Raw genomic sequence first — 23,071 nt, 5'->3', positions numbered from 1 at the left:
GGCGAGTTAATATTTGATTAGACGGTGCTGTATCTATGACACCTGTTCACCAGGGAGACTAGGCCAACAACTGATGTAATCTACCTTATTATATACTTAATGATAGAGGAGAAGTGCTGCTTTTTCAGCTTCCCACGTCTGCTTTTCATTTCCTCTCCTACACATTCCTGAGGGGTCACGTTCAGTGCCTTGCAAGAGCAAACAAACAACTACAAAATTTCTCTCTCTGCGATTCTCTGCAATTTGCCTGAAAAAGAGGAGAAAGAGTTTTAAAATTTCCACTGTACTGTGTGTTTCTGGAAAGAAATCTACTTCTTGCTAATAGTTATTAATATACATGTGTTGGCTAGATTTCTCTGACTACAACAGATCAGGACAAAACATACCAAAAAATGCATTGGTACTAAAGCTACACGGGAGAGCTCATATTTTTCATAACGGTGAATCAAGTGCTTGGCCATAGCTTCCAGATCCTCTTCACAAATGTCCTCTCAGACAGTCTCAGGCTTTGACTAGTAGAACTTACTCAATTTTTTAGGTCAGTTCCCCGAGCGGCTGTAAGTGAAACCTTGCAGATGCTCCAAAGCACCTCATCGGAGCAGAATCCCAATTATTCTCCTGCGATGCCCAGGTCACGGTGCCTTCCTCTAGGAAACACTGTGCTTCTGGTTTGCACCACTTGCATTCGCAGTAATCTTTGGGATCTGAATATGATTTTTATTTCAAATGTATAAGGTTGCGTTCAGGAGAGTCTACTCAACAGTGTGATTTCTGTATTTATTTCAATTTGGCCTTCATAACTCCTGTACCTTTCCTGTTAAGAAATCCCCATCTTTATGGGGAATCCCTCAAATTCTCTCATAACTGTAGGTGATTCTAGAATTTCAGATATTGTCTTTCTTACTTTGAGTAACTCTTGGTATAATGAGAATATAAGATCTAGAGAATATTTTCTCAAATTTCCATTTCAGATTTTTCCTTCCTGTTTTAGAGAGTTCCCCATCTTTCCCTGAAGTAAGATTTGCCTTTGAACAGAAGAGGAGGAGAGCTGCAGTCTATTTTTATTGGAATGCCAGCACTTCTTTTCTTTTCTGTGTGTTTTTAATTGGCAAAGAGAGTGCTGAGAATCAGGCAGGGCGTATCTTTCACTGCCCTGGGCTAGGTCCTTTCCTTCGTTCAGAGACAAGGCTAAAAGGCCCGGATGGGATTAGCTTTAAACAGAGGCAGTTGACAGCTCCCAATTGCTGATCCAAAAATCTGTGGTCAAAAATCTGTGGAAAAGCTGTAGTCACTCTACGTGGAAATGAGAGCAAAGAGTCATTCTGTTCGTAGATGTGCCTGTTGAGCTATCAGGAGTCTTCATTCACTTCTGTCTGGTACTCACCTTCTTACCCATCAGAGTTCCCGCAGATGCTGCAACACATCCTCTGTGCTACGGTAACAGGAGGTAGATCTCAACGTAACTCTGACACAATACTTACTGAGACTGCCCTGGGAATCAGCGGCTGAGCATCGCAGCCAGGGTGGGGATTCCCACATATATTTTTGAAAGTGGCACAGAGAAACAATTCTTGACATGTGATTCATGTGATTGCATTTCAGCTCCCTATGATTTGGTTCCTACTTTGATCACATCTCATGAACAGGTTCATGTCCAAAATTGGGCTGGAAAAAATGTTGCTATAATTATTTAGAGGAAATAGGAAGAGGGGAACATCTTCCACTGGCAGCTACTATGCCCACCAAGATAACAAAAGCTTTGGCAGGAGATAGCACTGGGCATGTGCTAGCACTCTCCACTTTGAACCTCTTCCAGGAACCGATGGTGAAAAATAACCACTTTGGTGTGAGCCTGAAAGTTCTAGAGAAAGCATCCAGTGAGTTACACGAGTCTAAAAGCTGTGCATTAAGAATAATAATAAAAAGGTTTGATCAATGCTCTTTAAGCTGTTTTATAAGGACTTCTCCCCTGCCCAGGCCATTTTACATGCTTATTTACTACAGTGTAAATCATACTTCATGGAGCTGAGATGACAAATGAAGCCTGCCACAATTCTGCATGAAATGTAACATGTTTTCTTAGGCAAGACAGGAGTTGACAGAGCATCAAATGATCGTGTTCCATCTATAACTTTCATTCTGTCAAGTCTTCTGTCCTCTGCACACCAATTATAATAAATATAGCTGACTACATATAGCCAGAGGAAAATGAAGGCAGCTCTCTAACATATGTAAAACTAAAAGAGTCAGACATTTGTAAATCTTTTGATTGTTTACATAAAAGAAGCACTCTGTTCTCTGGTTTGAAGACAATGTGAAGTTGCAAAGGAATGTCTCTTTAGAAACCAACATTGAAATATAAGTAAGAATATTCAGCAGAGAGTAACATTGTCTTACAGTGGGAGCTGGAGACAGAAGGGGCTGTCAGTAAGCCTGGCTGGGTGAGATATCTTTACCATAGGAAGCATTTCTGAGGTCATGAGAAGTAGTAGTGATTTATCCTCCCACAGGTATTAACGCCTCAGGCAACACAACAAGCATATTGTTGGCTAGAGAGAAATAACCGAAACCACACAGCCCCTCCTTGCATTTTTTTGCAAGGATTTCCTTCTGACACTCTGAAGGAAGAGAGTTGTTTAAAAAATGTATACTTCCAGGAAATTATCTTTTGAATTTGTTCTGTTAGTACGTCTTTCACAATTAACATGTGGTGCTTCTTGCTCAGTTGTTAGTGACAGAAGTAAATTCGCATGTTGGTTTTTTATTTATAATGATGCTGTACAGACACCCTCAATATTGCAAGTTCACAATTAATATTACCTTCATACTAAATAAACTATATTATAACTACTGGATGGGTGGAGTGATTTCCTTCTCTCTACACTCTTACCTCAGTCTGAAAACAGAGAGGCTGAATGTTTCCATGTGGCCACTGGATGCTTCTTTTCTTAATAACGATTAATTATATCCCAGAGCATCACTGATCTCAGCATCAGCCTGAGCCTGATGTATGCATTTAAGGATCGACGCTGGGCTCTCACGTTCTCACCGTGTTATCTCATTCAGAAGGCGAAGATCATCTGTGCATGAAGAGGTAGAAATGCAGTGGGCAGCACATCGCTGCCACTACGTGAGGAGCAAAGAGAGGAAGGTCTGAGGCAGCCTCAGGAAGAACGCTGCGGACTCCTGAGCGCAGGCACTGCCAGACCCCACCATTAGAGCGAGGGATGGAGGAGTAACAGGCAGACGCCACGACAGTTGTGATTTCCAATTGCCAGGGGTATGTCTTTGTGCCAGGTGCCGTATTTTCGGTTTACTGGGTTTACTGGGTGCTCTGGGACCCATGTGCCCGGCCCAGTGTTTTGCAAGTTTGTGTTCGACCTTGTGTAGTTAGCGTGGGTTACTCAAGATTTGTCAAACATGAAAGGTAGGAAAGAAATTCTCAAAAAGCCATGCAGCTTTACGATTTTGGTCATAAAAAGGTATGGCTTTAATAAAATTGCTTCTCAGGGAGCCCAGTATGGGGATATTGTTCTCAGGAGTCCTGTTTCATACTAAAAAGTCTATTTCATCAAGGAAGTTACCACTATGAAAAAGATAACAGATATAATTATAAACTGAATGTACATCTATCAGAAAAGACACACAGCCTAAGAGATCATTTGTTTCAAAAGATATATTGGATTATTTAATTATAATCTATTTTTATTTTGTCTATGTATAGAAAATTCCTATTTCAGAAGGAAAACTGCTGGTGACTAGAACATGTCAGAACAGAGATAGAGAACTGTCAGGCTGCTTTACATCTTAGCGGGTTAGAGTACAAGACACTCGTTAGTGCAAAGTTGTTAGTACCGATCTTACCATAAAGAGAGCAAGGGCACCACCTGCTGTTTTCGAAATGTATTTATTCGGGTCATGAAAGTTACTCTTCAAGTACTGCATTCAAAAACAGGCCTACAAAACAAGCCGTACTTCTTTAGGAAAGCTTTCTCTTGACATTTAAGCTTATGCAAGACAATTTTAAGAAATTATGTTTGCAGTTGCCTGTTCACACAATAAACTGTACTGTAGCAACAATGCTGGCGTAAATGACTGAATATGGGGCACTTACAGAGTTTGGAAAGCAAGAAAGTGTTTCACACTTCTTTTCTGCTTTACTGCACGGGCTCTTCCTCATCCAGGGCATCGAAATCTAGCATTCACAACATTTTCAGTATTGGTATTCAATAACCACCGAAAAGTTTACTCACTGACTTAAGCAGAAATTGCATCTTTAGCATGACAACAGTTTAGGCCATTTTTTGAGCTGGAGGTTATGGAATAAATAATTACTACTAGATAAGTAAGTAAGACATCAAACTATAGTTCAAACAGGTTTTGAAAATTTTCAAAAAGGACCTTGTTTCCAACATGCTCCTAGTTGAGAAAACACAGGTCCCTACACACCTGGCTGCAGTGAGTAGTCCCTTCGCTAGCAAAAGTAATTGTATTCTTATGCACAGGTTTGATTTAAACATGCATGCAGGGCTTTATAACTTCAACTGTCCGGCAGTTCTGAGACAATTGGAACCAAGCAAATTAAACCCCTAGATGACCAGGAGATAAGCTCCAGAGTGCAATTAAAAAGTCTGAGCAGCAGCTTGGATCCTCTGAGTTAAAGACGACTGAATGCTCACTTAATGCTTCCTACGAGGAATCACCCTGTAGTCTTCTCCTCATCTTCAGGAATAACAAGTGGCACTTTGGAAAACCCTGTGTCAGGCTGATTAGACACGATGACCAGACACTTGTATTTTACAGGCTGGTGAGGGACTTTTGTGAGGACTGGTCATTTATAAATAAAATGATCATCTGTCAAAACTGCCAGGAGAGTTAAGAATCAGCACTAAAGGAAATGGCCAATTTCTATCAAGGGGCCCTCAGTCCTTTGGCCAGCCCATGTCCTCAAGGGTTTTAAGTCAAAATGAGTTCAGAACAGCAGCAGCAGCAGCCTCTTCACAAATTTGGAAAAAACAACATGAAACATTAACAAATTACGTACTTTTGCCAAGGAAGAAGATATCACGGCCCATTTCCTCTTCAGACAACCAGAGCCAAGATTCACCTTGCCCAGTTACAAGCAAAATTATATGAGAGATTTTCATTTTTATCCTGTATAATTCAGTCCTGGTTTGGGCATGAAAAATTAAAGGGAAGAGTGAAAAATGTGCATAACCTGATTGCTTCCCATGAGCTAAGGTGAAGTCAGCAGATTTTTGTAACATGTTCACATCAAAGATATTTCAGTAATAGATGCATAAGCCATGTTTTGTCTATCAGTACCAGTTCCTACAAGGTCTCAACAGAGGTGTCAATACAGGCTCTTGTCTTCCCCTTTTGAAGATGCTTTGTACATCTGAAAGATGTGCAAAACAAAAATCATCTAGGATTGCATCAAGCTTGTGCATTTATTGGTGGCTTATTAAAAATTAATTCATTGCTGTAAATGAATGCTAATAACAAATTATTAAAAACATCTTCTTTTCTTCTGGTTTTTTTTTTGTTTTTTTTTACACAAATAGTTTTATTACAAACGAATTCTTAAGAAATACACTTGTAAGAAATTACACAAAGGCCTTGGAATTTGCAAAAATCTTTTGGTATTTGCATGGCAATAGTCTGTACAACACTTTTGGACACAGATGTGCTCAAACAATGGTATTGCATAGAAATTCATTAGAAATATTTCTGAGGCCATGGTGAAGAATTTTTTGGCACAATGTTAACAAAATTAAGGCCTTATACTTTTCAAAATCAAGTCATTCAGTGTGTGAGTAGTGTTTAAAACCCTGAAAAATATTAAATACAGAATAAAGACTATAAGCTCAAAGCAGGATTTACTATAATAAACACAAATAGCTATTAACCTGGGTTCAGTCTCTGCAACTTCAGCATTGAAATGGCCTATGTAAAATAAACATTTCACATCATACTTTGGCATTTAACATCTAATTCATGACACTGATAAGAAGAAAACTTTTGTAAGCTTCTTTTTGAAATGATAAACTCAGAGCTTCATTTGCCTAATGGTTGATATCTATATAAATTACTAAAATATTTATATATATATTTTTTTCTTGACCATTGCTGGATCATTCTTTATTCCACAGGAAAGTTTGTTCTACTGCATAAAGAAGCTGCATAGTACCAACATAGCAGAAACACTTACTTGCCTATTTGGGAAATCAATTTGGCAATCTCTTCCAGATGTAGTCCCGTTAAAACCAACAGCACTAAAGACTACAAACAGAAGCAAAGGTTTGCAGGATGGCACTCTATGTTGTGAAAAGATGGTTGGTTACGTGTTGCTAAACCACAGTCTGTAATCCCAAAACTCTTTTTTACATTAGTATTGCTTTGTACAGGAACAATAAGTACATACCCAGTCTGGGATTTTGAGACACCAAGATAACGGTAACAACAAACTTATCTGGGGAAGAAAAATGAATCTAAATATATAATACAAGAATGAGAAAGGGGGGTCAAACAGTATAAGGCAGAACTGCATACCTCCTAGCACCTTTGCATTTTTTCTGGATAAATGCTGACTTTTTATTCTATCAGTGCATTGCATTTATATAAAAAATACATGTATTTTGATCAAAAGTGCCATTTGGCATGTCAACATTTGAAGCTTATCTTTGTTGTCTCTTTTCTTCTTCAGCAAGGACAGGGCCAGTAAAGCAGTGTGTGTTAGTTATGCAAGTTCCTAAAAGGCACTTTACTGTTTTCATATTGGACAACAATGAGGTACATATGATATATGTCTAGGCTTCATTGCTGTTAAACGAATAGCACCATATTGTGTGAAATTAGTTGAAATTCAAAAGTCATTATGTTTTTCTCATACAGACTTGACAACGGCTAACATTTGAGCGCAGATCCCCTGCTTTCAAAGTTGAGGGAGTCGGTTTCCTGTCAAATACAAATAAAAGATCCATTAACAACTGTTGTTACAAACAGTTTTCAGGTTTGTAATTGACAAGACAAACTTTGCACGCAGTGAAGTGCCTCTTTAAGCTGGGCTGAATCAAGGTGTCCCTAAGTTCTCCAATGCATATTCGCTTTCAAGTATGGTCACAAACTATCACAAGATTAGTTTTAAACATCATCCACCTCCAGTTACTTCAGAATTCAGTTCTGTTACGAGGCTGAACATTTTCTTAACTAGAAGACACTACCTGTTTAATCAGCAGTTTGAAAATATGCTGGAATTTGGGCAGTAAAAAAAATTTCATCAAAGAAACCAAAGACATTTGACTGTGAGTTTCTGCTAACTCTTCTGACTTTACAGAAAAATGAGAAGCCAGCAAAGGAAATTATGTGGTATCGTATAGAAAGACAAACCAGAATCTTTAGTATCTAACCTATCATAAGGAGTTACTCTTTATAAAGCATTTTCAGATAAAAGTATGCTTACATTTAACGCTTTTCTTTAAAAAGGATTGTGAGTTTATAGGAAACTGAAGAGTATTTGTGAATTATGATAGTAGGGCAGATCGCCTGATCTCTGATTATTTTATTAATTTGAGATAAAGTTTGTAGCCAGAAAAGCATGTGAAGTTGACAGGTCTCTGGGTAGGACTCAAAGAATACAAAGTGTAGTGGTGACTCCTCTAAATGTTCCTCTGACCAGCTTTCCTCTTTCCTAGGGAGCCAGTGCTTACCCAAGGGTTGGCAAATGGGCTCTTTCAGTAGTCGCTTTTCTGGTTGATGAGATTATCACAGCCCCGGTGATAATCAGTCCCGCTCAATTCTTCTACCTACTCAGCTGACAACCATCTCATAGACAAACAGTCAAAACTGGCTAAACAACCTGTTTTGAATGAGACAGTCTAAGGAGCAATGACAGATCTAGAAGACATCAAGAGAGGAAGGGTATCAGATGAAGGGTACCAGGAGTGGCAGCCTGGCCTGCAGTGGAAGAGGACGCTTGCCTGCACTCCAGAGGAATGCCTGCTAATCAGGTAAGCTATGTGGACCTGGGAACCGGTCTATATGCTAACATATAAGTAAAATTCATATGGAACAAATTAGATTGTGTTGAAAAATGATTATGTGCAGGAGACAAAAACAAAGCCTACTACCACTTAATTCCTGAAATTAGAACCTCAGCAGGACTGAAGAAATGCCTAAGGCCTCTGCCTTCAGATGCATTTTATTCAGACGTACTTCCTCCAACATTAGGGAAAGGTAAATAATTGTTCAGGTCACTTAGTTCAACACCTGCACTAATTTCAAGTGGTTCTATTATGTGTTAGCATCCACAAGGAGGAATGTTATATTCTAACTTAATTTCAATCAGTACATCAGCTTATCCCAGTTATGACTCAGTGAATACAATCAAACATAGTGGAAACGTAACCATTGTTAGATTATTCTGAAAAGCAAAATACCAGGTACAAATGACATATTGTAAACACTAATGGAAGATATATTCGTTAATTCCCCCAAAAGCTATTATAATTTTCCTCTTTTTTGTTATGAAAATCATTAACTGCATATACTAACCAAACTGGGGCACAGTCAGTACTTGAACCATGTATTATATTCAAACAATACTTCTCTTATTCAGTGACAAGGCTTGACTGAGTCTCAAATACCAATAAATAAATCATGAACTTACTTGAACATCTCATTCCTCTCTATAGTGGCAAGCCAGAAGCTGTAAGCATTTGCATAATAATTGCAGGTGCCCCGGCCATGGCATTCAATGAAGGGAGCGCTGCGAAACTCCTCTAGGCAGGAACCAGGAGATGCCAGGGCCTGGCCAGAACCTTCCGCACCAGCACTGGTGTGCTAGAAAAATGCAAAAGCATCAGTCAGAGAGGGACTCTACCTCTTCTGCTATGACACCTATTAACTGTCTTGCACAAGTATTTCTTCACATGCCTCTCCTTGTCCTCTGTTGTGTCTGTCTGCTCTTTGGTCCCTCAGTTCAAGGAGGAGCAAGAAAGTGGAGCTGAAGGGCTCCAGAGGTGGCACTGGGTTCTCTCACTTAACAGCAGCACAACACACCAGCAACATCAGGGCAGTAGTATGCACAGAAATCCTTCAGGACTGACGGTAAGACCCAAGCTATCTCTATGCTAGCAACAGGCCAGGGCCAGCTCTCTGGCCCAGAAGGCAAACAGACTGGTACGGTTTATATCTGAGTAGCTTAACCCAACTCCTGCCCCATGTCACAGTGGCCTCTCTCCCACTGCCAAGCACTAACAGCTCTGGATCCATGCTGGTTCTCAGACCATGCCTAGACCTTGCCTGGGAGAGTGGCTGTTGATAAAAGCTCTGAGCATGACAGGAAGCGTGCTAACAACTAACCACTGTGGAGGACTACAGAGTGGCTCTTCAAGGCCACTCCTTGGCCCCATTTATTTTACTAGTATAAATACAGCTGAAGAAACTGGATAAAAGGTCAAAAATGCCATTTGAAAACTGAAGGCTTATTCATCAAAAAAATGAGAAGAAGAAAGGCACTGATACGCTACCACTCTAGGAAGCTACTGCAACACAGATGTAGAAGGACAATGGAAAATAATTCTTATTTCCTCATTTATTCAGCACTTGGATCCTGTGCTGGAGCTGCAAACAAGAGAGCAAGCTATGTGTACTTCCCGAAAAGTGAACAACTAATTACTTTTGCATTATTCTCATTTAGTAATTAGCGAAAATCTTTCTAAAGGCACCAGAAAGGGTAGAGGTCTAATGCCCTCCTAAGACCTGAAGTGACATAGTCAGATAATAACTTTCCCAGCAGGAGTGCAGATCAAAGGCCTCAAACAAACGATTTTCTCACCTCAGAGTATGCCCCAGTGCACTTACCATGACAAAGGAGTAACCAATCCAAAGTGAACTCCAGCCTTCAGGACATGGTGGGATTTGAATTGTTTGACTGTGAACTGCTATTACCATAGCAGGAGCTTCACACACAGAGCATCTAGAAAGACCAAGACATGAATGAGCTACATGCACTTGAGGATTAATACTTTTTCTTTTTTCAGAAGTTACTTTCTTTAAGGAATCTTGAATTAGAAAATGTTGTCACCTTCAAAACCAAAAGGAAAATGAAAATTTTTCCTTTCCAACTGGTTCTTTTTTTTTTTTTTTTCTTCTTTCTTTCTCATTTACTTAGGGACAGCTTAACTATTAAAGTCTTATTCCTATTAGCCTTCCTATGAGCAAAGAGCAAGAGATCTCTTATCTGAATATTTAAATATATTTGTCTTTCTCTAGTCGTTTCTAAAAGTGCTCAATGTCATGAACATGAGAGGCAAACAGCCAAACATTGTAACTCAGCAAGTATCACTTAAAAGTGGCTTCTGTGATCAGAGACAAGTAACAGCAATTCATCATCCTAAACATAGCCCTGAGTGACTTCCAGAGAGAAAGCCATCTCTCTGGAAACCATCTTACAAAGGTAATCACTGCTAATCTAATCTAATGCAGACTCTTCCCCACGCATTTTCCTTGAAAGTGGCTTTTATTTACATTTGTGGTCCTTATCTCCAGTAAAACATTTCTAGCAAAGTACCTTGAACAATGAACTTGAAAGCAACTCTTCAGAAAGCTATGCAGCACTAGTTCTTTTACTTTAGATAAATTTATCGTGTCTCAGAACTGCTAGGTTACTGAATAATCCAATGACCAACCATGCCATCACAGGAGAGTCAAAAAAATGTGGAGTTGGGCCAGAAATTTTAATATGTGAGCTGGTAAGAAGCAATTTTGTGGATATAATCCATTTTCTCTTGTACAACTCCTAAATTGGCTACTGCAGTTAGCAATGATGAAAATGATTCAAAACAGATACTTAGAACTAAACAGTCTGATTCCTGTTATCAGAGCAGTGAAAAGAATCAAGTGCAAAATAGATTAAGTTGGATTCTGGAAAATGCACAGAAGCAAAGGAATTCAGAATGAAAGCCTTCTATTTCTGACTTGTGAAGTCTGCTTTCATACCTACTGCCTTCATCTTTAGTGCAGAAGAAAGACAGTTATTTTAAGAAACACATCAATGAAAGAGTAAGTTAAAAGAAGAATGTAAAGCTGCCTCTATTCTTGGAGCTCTGCTTTGCTTCAAGAGATTTCTGGTATTTCAGTGGAAGGTCTTACATGAAAAGAAGTTCCATGACCCAAGGCAGCAAGTGACACTTCTACATCTTTCCAACTTTTGGACAGGGAAAACTGTTGCTTTAAAAGCCTCAACTTATAAAATAAATTGAAAGAATAGTCTTCTCAGATTCCTTGCTGGTTTAAAAAATGTGATTGCAATTATCTCACTCTCTGCTATGGCTTAAAGGCGAAAAACATATATATACACACATACACATTTTTATGGTGCAAAAGCTACTCTATATGCATAAGATAAGGCAATTTGTTGGTGGGTACCCCCTTAAGCGAGAGTTTTGAAAGTCATTATTAAAGGTTATTTTGGGTGCTTGATCAGGGATGGCATAAAAGGAATATGAATTGCAGAGGTCGGTCATTTGATTTTTTCTGAAAGTCAAGCCCCTTCCATTCACATCCAATGAACAACCAAAAAAGTAAGATCAACAAAACCTATAGACTCTCTTGAGAACCTTGCCCTCAATCTGCCCACTCATTTTCAAGGCATACCAATTTCTAAGGCACTAAACCAAAAATAGAGTACAGAGTACAATTGCAGACACAAGATGGATTCTATTATGCAAAATAAATGTCAGACGTTTTGCAGAAGAGCCAAACAGTTTTTTGAACATACCAAGACGTCAAGAATGATGATTTGAACTGTCCTTTCTCTTGGATGGTATATACAGATCCGAGAAAACAATGACAGCAATCTCCACTCCCATTCACTTTATATGGCAGGGAGAGGGATCAGCAAAAGCTGATACAGATTAGAAGCAATGATGGGAGTCACAGTAATGCCTATATCTAATGATTATCATTTAAGATGTAAGTTGGAGATTTCCTTGCCAGATTTGTGTCTAATGACAATGGTACAGCGAACCACACTCTTGCTCACACCTCTGCTTCAGCACTGGGAGTATTATGACAACATAGTTTTTCCTAGTGGCCTAAAAATTTAAAATGGATCAGAAGTTCAACATGTTGGATTGATGCAGAACTGTTATGTCTGATATAAGTGCCACACTTTATGCTCAATGACAATCTGGAGTTAAAAAATAGATGATTAATTTTGCAACTGTTTCCTTTAATTCAGACAGTAATAGCTGCATTCAAGCAGTATGTCCAAAACAATGGAAGAAACTTGGCAGTTTACTGTACAATAAATACTGCTACCATTTTCAAACAAAAGGAAATTGAGCCCTAGAAAGCTTCTACCTATGACTAGTCAAAAAAAAAAAAAAAAAAAAAAAAGAATTGTTTTGGACAAGAATTGTGAATAAATTCAAAACTTTTTCTCCTTCAAAGTACATCATAGCTTTTGCAAAACATCATTTCAAAGTAAATCTTTTCATTTCAATTAGACTCAACATAGACTAATCTATTTATTTGGGTTTCCCCAAAAATGCTTTTATTTTTGATCAAAGTCTAAACTGAAAACATGCACACTTTGAAACATTTCATCAAAGGAACTCAAACTTTAAATTTAAAGGCAGGAAATAGAAATATACAGATTAAAAGCCTTTAAAAAAAAATCAAGTACCATATGCACTTTTCACAGGCTTCTTCATTTTACAAACATAGCAGAACTGAAACCGTACCTGCTGATGAATGGTCTGATATTATCACCAGTGATAGGAGCCATACTCATTGGCATGGGTTCAGGAGTGGACAGCCAGTAGGAATAGTCATTCCTTGATGCAAAGTTACATACGTTGTTGATATTGCAGAATAAGAAAGGCATGGTACTAAATTTACGAAGACAGCTTCCTGCCGTGCCTGAAATGTTAAGTGAAAGATTACTTGTTAACCCATTTTTATTAAATCATTGCCAACTGCCAAACAAATATTTCTAGGAAAGGCTAAATAGCAGATGACATTTGCTCTGGAGGGCACAGTTCTCTCAGAGGAAGTGACTTCTCTTAACTCCAGAAGGAAGGAACAAGGCAAGGCAAGGAGTAGTCCAGTCTTGCCTGTAGAATTATGGAATAACTTAGGCTGGAATAGACCTCTAGAGGTCATCTATCCTAACCCCCTGCCAGCTGGATCAGGTTGCTTGGGTCCATGGACAGTTGAGTTTTGAGTATCTCCAAAGGCAGAGATTCAACAACCTCTCTGAGGTCCCATTCCAGTGTTTGAGCATCAGCATGATAGAAAAGCTTTATGTTTCACTGGAATATATCTCATACTTGTGTCCATTGCTTCTTCTGTCACTGAGCCTCTCTGAGAAGAGTTTGGCTCCATCTTCTCTACCCTCCCTGTAGACAGCTGTAGACAGCAATAAAGACCTCCCCCTAAATTTCTGTTAAGGCTTAGCAAACCTCGTTCCATCAGATTGTCCAAACCCCATTAGCCATCTTAGTAGCTAGCTGTTATATTCACTGTGGTACACCCACTTCTTCCTTTTTCTGGGAGGCCCAAGGCTAGGCACAATATACCAGATGTGGTCTCACAACAGCCAAACAGGGGGTAAGAACCACTCCCCCCCATCTGCTGGTTGCACTTTTGCCAATAGAGCCCAGTGGGTTGGGTAGTGGGGAATGGAGTAGTTGTTGCAAAAGCACACTGCTAACACATGTTCAGTGCTGCTCACCAGGACTCCCAGGTCCTTTTCAGCAAAGCAGCTTTCTAGCAGTCTGTACTGCTGCCACTGGAAATAGCAGCCAGTCCCCAGTCTGTTCTGTTGCACGAGGTTATTTCATTCTAGGTGTACCCCATTACATTTGCCTTTACTGAACTTCTCGAGGTTCTTCTCAGCCCTTTTCTCCAGCTTGGTCAGGTCTCTCTGAATGACAGTTGTGTCCACACGGGAATCAACCATTCCTCCCAATCCGGCATTACCCACAAACATGCTGAGAGTGCACTCTATCCCATCACCCAAGACATTAATAAATTCATTAAACAGTACTGGCCCAGTACCAATTCCTTAGGGACATCACTAATCAACAACCACTACTCAGACTTTGTACATCTGATCACATACCACAGAGCCTCATGGACCACCAATTTTCCACTCATCATCTACTTAGCCAGCCCATCTCCCACTAATTTGGGGATACTATGGATGACCATGTCAAAGGCTTTGATAAAGACTTTCTTAAATAAACTGACTTTACATCAACCATTATTTGTACCAGCCTAGAAGGCACGATAAAGAACCAGCTAGTCAAGAAAAATCACACAAGTTTGTTCAATACAGTTCTACAAATGAAAGAAACATTTGGTTTGTAATGAATTCAAATTGAATTTTAATTTGGTCTCTACTTACCCAGATCTTGGCCGTGGGCTCTTTCATTGCCTTGTACATAAAGCAAGGAGTAGCCATGGTAAATCAGCCTTGTTCCAAATGGACACGATGGTTCTTCAGTGGTTTGACTGTGTCTGGTAACAAGGAAGCCATGAGCAACAGATGGTGCACCCGGTGGGCCCATAGCTCCAGGCAAACCTTCAGGGCCAGGTGGACCAGGGAATCCTCTGGGCCCTACAATACAGAGAGTCTCTTTTTATCTCTACAGACAGCAGTACCCTGCTAGATAGCTAAAGAACTGTAATTAGATACATTCACACCTAATCTCCTATGTTATTTTTCTATGAAGGAATCATAGAATTTTCTTTGAAGAACTCATGGGCTTACCTGGGGGACCATAAGGACCAATTTCTCCTTTTTGCCCAGGTTTACCATCAAACCCTGGACTACCAGGTGGTCCAGGTACACCTGAAGGTCCTGTCACCCCTGTTGAAAAACAAGGAATAGTTATTACTGGATATTACTTCATGTTAGTTCTGACTTTTGGGCTTTTAATACAGCATGGCACAGGCACACCTCTGCATAAACTAAACTCATGCAGATTCAGTGTCTATATGTCAATATCTAGAGCATGTATGTGGGTTACTGCAGGTGAAGTGATTATAGATGACGTGGTTTAGCCCCAGCCGGTAGCTAAGTGCCACGTGCCGCTTGCTCACCCCTCCCCCGGCGGGATGGGGAGGAGAACGGAAAAACAACGGCAAAGCCTCGAGGGTTGGGATAAGGGCAGTTTACTGGGACAGCAAGGGAGAGGGAAACAATCAGCAACAGTGCTGATAACAGATATTCACAATGGGTGATAACAGAGAACAATTTACTGATCCAACAACAGACCAGACTCTCGGCCATCCTGGAACTGTGCTGAAACCGCGCTGCCCCTCCCATACCCACCTAGCCCCCTTTTATGGTGAGCATGACATCACATGGTCTGGAATAGTCCCCAGCTAGCTTGGGTCACCTGTCCTGGCTCCTTGTAAAATTAACTCTACCCTTGCCAGAACCAGGACAATAGAGAAGAACAGAGAAGCAAGCACAGAGTGTGCTTCTAAAATAACTAGTATTTGCCTGGAGTATGAAAAGGAAGGGCAGCAGTCTCTTCCCTCTCTGCTTATCATATGACTCAATCAAAAATAGACCATAAAAAAGTAGGGTCATGAACACTGGGAAAAGCAGTAGTCTCTTTGCTTCTTCCCAAACAGATTTTCAGACATATATTATGTCTTCGCTTTATTGCTTTCTAGGTGCTTTGAGTCCGACATAAACTCAGCAACTCTGACTTTGGGAAAAAGAATTTAACACCATCGGTACCACACCAATATTTCTGTGGCACATCAGAAGCTTTGGATAGTCCCAGCTGTCCTTTTCCTGATCACTCAAAAAGCAGTATTGTGTTCATGTATTAAACTAGAGAACAGCAACAGATCCCATACAAGCAAACCCATGCTGTGCTCAATCACTGAGATTACTTCATAGCTATTTTCCCAATGGACAGCAGTTGCAGAGTTGTAACCCCACCTTCAAGAGCAAACTTCCATATCTATTATATTAAATAGAAAGAAGATATTCTTTATATTCCACCATAATTCCCCATCATCTTCTCATAAAACAATCAGGAACAAAGCTTTCCCTTAGAATCTTAACAGCTTAAGAACACCTCTGAGCTCCCACTCTCCTGAAGGATACACTCAGAAGGACATGTGTCCTTGTGCCAGCATTTCATCTTACCTTTTGCTCCATTCTCTTATTATGTAATGTGTTTAATTTTTGCAGTTCATCTTTTCTTTATAAAAATTGCAATGTCTGGTCTAAGAGATGAAATCTAGGCCTATGGAACATCCAAGATCAAGGTGTTTTTTCTCATACTTGTCTGTCCGGAGACACACAGTAATTAAGTTTGGATACAACAGAAGACAATCTAAGACATACGTTCTGAGGAAAGGATGAGCAGTGCATTGCAAGTCATTCTGTTTACTGCTGATCTCATATACTGATGTGTTGACTGCAGAGTGAGAGCCTATAAAAAATGACTAGGAAGGCATCTGTTTCTGGGACTCCTTTGGATGAGCTTCAAAAAGAAGGAATCTCCTCTTCATCACTGACAAAATTTAAGTTGCTTATAAAAAGCCGGATAATATTATACCAAAAATCTTCTCGTGTCTAGCCTACCATTGGTCTATTTTTACATTACTTAAAATGTATTTCTACTGGCAAGTTAGAAACTCTCACCTTGCTGTCCTTTGGGACCTGGAAGTCCCGGGAATCCTTTGAGACCAACTGGTCCTACAGGGCCAGGTAAACCAGGATCCCCTTTAACAAGCTGAAAAGCACCTGGCGGGCCTGGTGGGCCTTGTAAACCTGCCAAAGTAAACAAAGGAAATCAGCATGCTTAGTATTGCACAATAAAAAAGTGAGAAAATGTTACCTTGTATTGCCATTTATGTAGTCAGAGAATAGACAGAGCCTGTAGCTACAAGATATCAATGTGCCCAAGACTTTATATGTGCATTGAGTAGAGTCATACCTGTTGAGAAGCCAAACCCAAAGTTAACTGAGGGCAGAAGACAACGGGGTTCAGGGCACAATGAGGGAAACAGCGTGGGCTGGGCCTCTGCCATTGACAACCCTCTGGTAACACCTAAGTAGCTGCACGTGCTCCTGCTGAAAACCCTATCGCTACCTCCTATGTTCCCGTCTCCCACCAGACAGGAGAGACCAGGCCCACAGATGTAGCTCTGACCAGAAGCATTGAGACTAGGGTGTGCAAACAGGGAGCGGCACCTGTAGGGGGTGGCACTGGCAGTTTGAGCAGCAGTTTGCTCAGAAGAGCTGCACACTCTGCCAGCTATGGGGCTGCTGCCTGCTCTGCTCACCAGCAGGTCTAGGCTGCAACCCCGATGGTCACGTCAACTAACTGATAGCTGTGCAAGCTTACTCAGAAGCTTGAGGTCTCCAGGGATTAGAATTAGAAGGATGACATCTTTCAAAAGCATTACCGCTTAAGTGGACTCTTTTTCTAAGAACTATGAGGAGAATGTGACCTGCTGAAAGAAAATGGTGTCTACCATTGCCACAGCAAGGCTGTGGCTAAAACCCAAACAGAAGCACTGCAGCCTATCCGTGCTGACGTCTCCACCCAAACAGACCTCCCAAGGACTGAAACAGCTGTCCAGACCTTAGGTTGCATGAAGTTCCCTCTGCAAGTTTGCAGGTGACACCAAGTTGAGTGGTGTAGTTAATACACTAGAGGGAAGGGATGCTGTCCACAGGGACCTTGACATGCTTAAGAACTGGGCCCATGTGAGCCTCATGAAGTTCAACCAGCCAAGACCAAGGTCCTGCACCAGGGTTGGGGCAACCCTCAATATCAGTACAGACTGGGGGATTAATGGATTGACAGCAGCCCTGAGGAGAAGGAGATGGGGATACAGGTAGATGAAAAATTGGATATGAGCCAGCAATGTGTGCTTGCAGCCCAGAAAGCCAATCATATTCTGGGCTATGTGAAAAGAAGCGTGGCCAGCATGTGGAGGGAGGTGATTCTACCCCTCTAGTCTGCTCTCATGAGGCCCCACCTGGAGTACTGCGTCCAGCTCTGGGGGGCCCAGTACAAGAAAGACATGGACCAGATAGTGCGGGTCCAGAGGAGGGCCATGAAAATTATTAGAGGGCTGGAGCACCTCTCCTATGAAGAAAAGCTGAGTTGGAGTTGTTCAGCCCTGAGAAGAGAAGGCTCCGGGGAGATCTTATTGTGACATTTCAATACATAGTGGAGGTTTAAAAGAAACATGGAGAGAGACTTTTTACTAGGGTCTAGAGTGACAGGACAAGGGGCAATGATTTTAAACAGAAAGAGGGTAGATTTAGATTAGATATAAGAAATACATTTTTTACGATGAAGTTGGTGAGACACTGGAACAGGTTGCCCAGAGAAGCTGTGGATGCCCCATCCCTGGAAGTGTTCACGGCCAGATTGGATGGGGCTTTGGGCAACCTGGTCTAGTGGAGGGTGTCCCTGCCCATGGCAGGGAGGTTGGAACTAGAGGACCTTTAAGGTTCCTTCCAATACAAACTATCCTATGATTCTATGGTTCTAGAATACTATTTAAATATTCTAATAAATGACAAAACCTCAGTATTGATTTTTCAGAGCAGGAGATAAATACATTCACTCTCTATCCAATACTTAAATCTAATCTGACCGTTCAGATGCTGATACCATGATATCTGGTTTCATATTCTACCTTTTTACACTGAATAAAAGCAGAAGGAAGATATGCATTGATTAGTAACAATAATTTTAACAACAACATCTGGGAAAAAAAGCAAGTCTTTATATTATACCTTTAGATCCCGGAAGACCTTGGTCACCTCGTTCACCCTTAAGGCCTGGGAAGCCAGGAGATCCTTTTGGACCTGAAGTCAAAGGAAATATTTACACGAAGATTCAATAACTTCTTGATTTGGAAGGATATGTGCAGAATAATCACGGACAACCCCAAGATCATGTGACGGCCATGACTTTATTCACACAAGTACTTTTTAACTGTTCACAAGAGCAAGATACAAACAGCAGCACTATTACCAAAGAAATGATGACTGAAAACAAAGTTTTCTTACTTTCATTAATAAATTTCTCTAAATTAAAAGATTTTTTTTCTATTAATAACTGCATTTTTTGATACACACAGTGCTTTCATGTGTATGATGGTGACACTTGCAGCAATACAGTCAACAGTGGAGACATACTGAGCCCGTGTTTCTGCAAATATAGCTATAATATTTCCCTCTCCAATTCTCAAGAAAATCTTGAGGAATCTTGACTGGTAATGTCTAAACAATTGATTTTACATCCACCTTTTAAAGCAAGCGCACACTTAAAATTGGCAAAGCAAGACAACAGGCAAAAGACAAAAAACCTTGAGAAAAATCTCAATGTTCTTGTATGCTTTTTGATGGAGCTTTCAATGTCTTGTTTCAATAATTTGTAACTTAGAGTCAACATTCTTTGAGCACTTTTTTTGAGAGAGGAAGGATGTGAAAGAGACATCTTTGCATGCTTTTTAGGAATATGGTAAATTTTTTTCTCACCTGGAACGCCTGGAACTCCTGGAGGTCCCAGATCACCCTTTTGACCAATATCTCCTGGTAAACCAGGACTACCCTGTATAAAAGAAAATGTGAAGTATAGTTATCCTAAATTATTATAACTCTCAAATAGGCTGTAAGTTTTTGGAAACCTATGAAAAAAAATTAATATGACAAAAAAGCCACTAAGTTTAAGGAATGGTTATTCTCTACCATGATTAGATGAGAACCTTCTCCTATAGGAACAAGCATGACACCTTGTTCTTACTGAACTATTTTTTGCCTTACAAAGTTGCTAGATCAGAATATGGTCTCACTAACAGTATAGCTAATAAAAAGGTTCTCAACCATAGAACATATTGTTATGAAAAACTACAGTAAGCACAAATCTCAGCAAAAACTCATTTCAGTGCAGCCCCAGCAGGCAGTTGCTAGTTAGATAATCAAATGGGGTAATTCTAGACCACAGCAGACTTGAAAACTTCTACATTCACATGTGGAACGAAATTAAATGTGCTCAACAACTTATAATCCGCTGAAGATTTTTACTTTTCAACAGGGCTAATATACTCTAAGGACTTAAACACTTCAAACACAATGCAAACTCCTCCTACTGCCTTCGCTATTATAAACTGCTCCCATGAAATTAATGGTAAAAAGTTCATTGTAGCCTCACTTCAAGGAAAACCAAGCCCATATTTCAAAAGAGACTGTAAATAGCCATTTAAACGACTGCAAATCTCCTTTTCTTCTTTTGTCTTTTGCAGATCATTAGCAAAAAGCTTGTAAGTATAGTTTAGAATTTCTACTGGGCTGAAGCTATCCGGCAGTGATAGTCCCCTATATAATAAAATGTGGAACATGGGTGGAGGAAAGAAACAAAATCCCTTTGCTAAGTAACTTACCAATCAGAGGTTGGAGATGTGAATTGAGTACTCAATGAAAAACAATACCAATGGTAGGATTCCTCTCATCGTATTTGGAGAGCAATGGAATAGGCACATAGAGGAGTGATTTTTCATTTGATCTAAGTTAGATGTTTACATTAAAGTGAGAAGAATGGCTCCCTACAAACCTCTAATTCTTTCCACTAACTATAAAGGGAGAAGAGATGACTAGCTTAATACTGGATGTCAACAGTGAGACTTCCAAAGTTAAATAAAAGAAATGCCACCCTAGGAGTGGTAAGGGAAGTATTAATGAAGTAAGATTCCCTGGTTTCCTTCAGTCACATAGTCACAGTATGCAAAATTGTTTAAAGAAAAGGCCCTCTCTTTGTATCATAACATGTGAACTTCTGTAGCACAAAACAGGAGGGCTAACATTCATTCAGAAGAGTCATGAGTCAGACAGATAATCTCACTAAAATAGGTTTTTAAAATATTTTTTCAGTTATAATTATAAAATAGAATTATTTATAAGAGAAGTTTATTGGAAGCTTTCCATCAAAATACTTCTTCCACAACAGTATGCAGTTTCTTAAGCTTTTTTTTTTTTTTTCCCCCCATCAGATATAGCTTGGCAAACAACATTTTGTTTTGGATCTGTTCCAAACAAAAAAAATTATTTCAGTTTGTGAAAATGATAAAAATGTTTCTTTTCTCATTTCAATGTTAAAATGCACAGAAAACCCCATAGGATTTGTATTTCACGGTCTGATCTCTGCATTCAGTTTTTTTGGATGGGATTTTTGGACAGGCTGTGTCACCTATGCTGTAACAAAATCTCCTTTCTGATATAGGTTGCCATGTACCTGGAGACCTGTATGCACAATTGAGCTGTAATCAGGACAGAAGCCTGTCACACTGAGGAGGATCAAGACATTAGAAACCCATCTTAGTATGTATCACTAGAGGAAGTAACTCTCACTGGAGCATCTTGCATTGAGTTAACAACCCAATGCTATGTATTGTGGCTCAAGGATAGTAAAACATTTTCTTCTGGTTGAAGGCACGAAATCAAAATCCTTTGGCATTTCCCATTTTTGATAAACAGTTTTGGACTGGAATATCAACCTGTGAAAAACTTCAGAATTTCCTGGGGTATAGAAATTTAGCTCTCTGCAGAAGTACTGCAAATTCTTAAAACAGGGAAAACATACTGGAATGTTATTTTGAAATTTACTGCCTTCAAAGCTGGTATGGTAAGGTATGTCTCAAAGACAAAAAGGCATAGCCAAAATCTAGTGCCAGAACACTGAAGCAAATCCTTACTGTCTCTGTGAAGTGACTCTTGGATGCAGAAAAGGATGCAGTAGATCTTTGCATTATCAAGAATAATGTGGACCTTTTAAGTCCACTATCAGTATACTGCTTTTCACATCAGGACCTTATTCCTGAGTCTTCCTTCCTTTTGTACACTAGGAATTGTTGCATCATACCTACCTACTTTCTTATTCCTTCTTCCATAAATTTTATTATTATTTTCTTGGTAGGAAAGAGGAAATGAAAAGTTAAACTATACAGCATATATTTCAGTGTGGAAAAAGGCAGCAGACACTCAAAGAGAAAGAGTATAGAAGACCAACTATTCTGGATGACTGTCCTATTTTATTTCATTCGCCCTAATATATAGAAAAGGGACTGGTTTAGATCAGGGAAAATGAATAATATATGACAACAATGTATTAATAGCATTGCCTGTTTGTATTTCTAAATCAGCAGCTATATTTCATCACTGACAGTACTGAAAGTGCACTTTATTTGAAAGGTTTCATAACAAAACCAAACAGTTCAGGTATTTTCAGAAGGCAATTTATCGTGAAATATGCAACCTTTAAAATTAACTACTAATGCATTTGCAGGATTTATGGATGTGCTGCAGCCAGCCTGTACTGTTAATTCACTGTAAATTATATTCTGGGTGTTGTATGTTACCGCTCACTATCTATAAATTTCTAATAAGTTCATTAGCTCACGGGGGCTTATTGGTAGCCAGCCTTTAAAAGGAGAGAATTGAAATGTTTTCAAACTGACTTTACATCATCAGCAGTGAGTCCAAAGGCACTTTGAGCATAAAGTATCATTATTTTGAACAAGAAACATCTATGATTAATATCCATTAATTACAAGAACCAGCTTTCAGCAAATCTGGACTATACTGAAAGTAACTTACTGGCAGGCCCTGGAAACCCGGATCACCTTTGACTCCCGGACCTCCAGGAGTCCCAGGCCAGCCATTGCTTCCCTGCTCTCCCTTGGCCCCTTTCAGACCTGGGGGTCCTGGTGGCCCTGTTGGACCTGGTAAACCTGCAAACCAGAAGAAGAGAGTATTTAGTGGCAAAATCTTTTCAGAGCAGTACCTGATGGAGGACGAGCTGGCTCAATCTACAGATGGGCAGAACCAAAATAATTATTGTAACAACGTTTCAAGCAAACAAGTAGGAGAATATGTTGCAGGGAGGTCCATATGACGACCCATGTGACTGGACATCTATCATTTATCAGCCTGTGGCTGATGGAGAAGAGTGGAGAGTTTTCTATATGTGCAGAACAAACAGATGGTATATTTTCAGGTATGAATATGCTAGAG

General features: G+C 39.8%; 1 protein-coding gene across 1 annotated transcript in view; it reads right to left on the bottom strand.

Annotated features, from left to right (window-relative positions):
• Positions 1 to 5,426: 5,426 nt before the first annotated feature.
• Positions 5,427 to 23,071, bottom strand: part of COL4A1 (collagen type IV alpha 1 chain) — a 129,952-nt gene continuing 112,307 nt past the window's right edge. Inside the window, exons 43-52 of the mRNA XM_075740285.1 lie at positions 22,655 to 22,788; positions 19,544 to 19,616; positions 18,797 to 18,868; positions 16,682 to 16,810; positions 14,783 to 14,881; positions 14,417 to 14,629; positions 12,750 to 12,927; positions 9,865 to 9,979; positions 8,669 to 8,841; positions 5,427 to 6,957 (exon numbers count right to left, since the gene is read on the bottom strand). Of these exons, the coding sequence (XP_075596400.1) occupies positions 6,876 to 6,957; positions 8,669 to 8,841; positions 9,865 to 9,979; positions 12,750 to 12,927; positions 14,417 to 14,629; positions 14,783 to 14,881; positions 16,682 to 16,810; positions 18,797 to 18,868; positions 19,544 to 19,616; positions 22,655 to 22,788 (1,268 nt within the window). The 3' untranslated portion in view covers positions 5,427 to 6,875. The remainder of the gene's footprint in view (positions 6,958 to 8,668; positions 8,842 to 9,864; positions 9,980 to 12,749; positions 12,928 to 14,416; positions 14,630 to 14,782; positions 14,882 to 16,681; positions 16,811 to 18,796; positions 18,869 to 19,543; positions 19,617 to 22,654; positions 22,789 to 23,071) is intronic.

The sequence above is a fragment of the Balearica regulorum genome, chromosome 1 (genome assembly GCF_011004875.1).
Source record: "Balearica regulorum gibbericeps isolate bBalReg1 chromosome 1, bBalReg1.pri, whole genome shotgun sequence".
Taxonomy (NCBI): Eukaryota; Metazoa; Chordata; class Aves; order Gruiformes; family Gruidae; genus Balearica; species Balearica regulorum.
The sequence above is the reverse complement of the archived record's forward strand: the minus strand, read 5'-3'. Positions and strand labels throughout refer to the sequence as shown.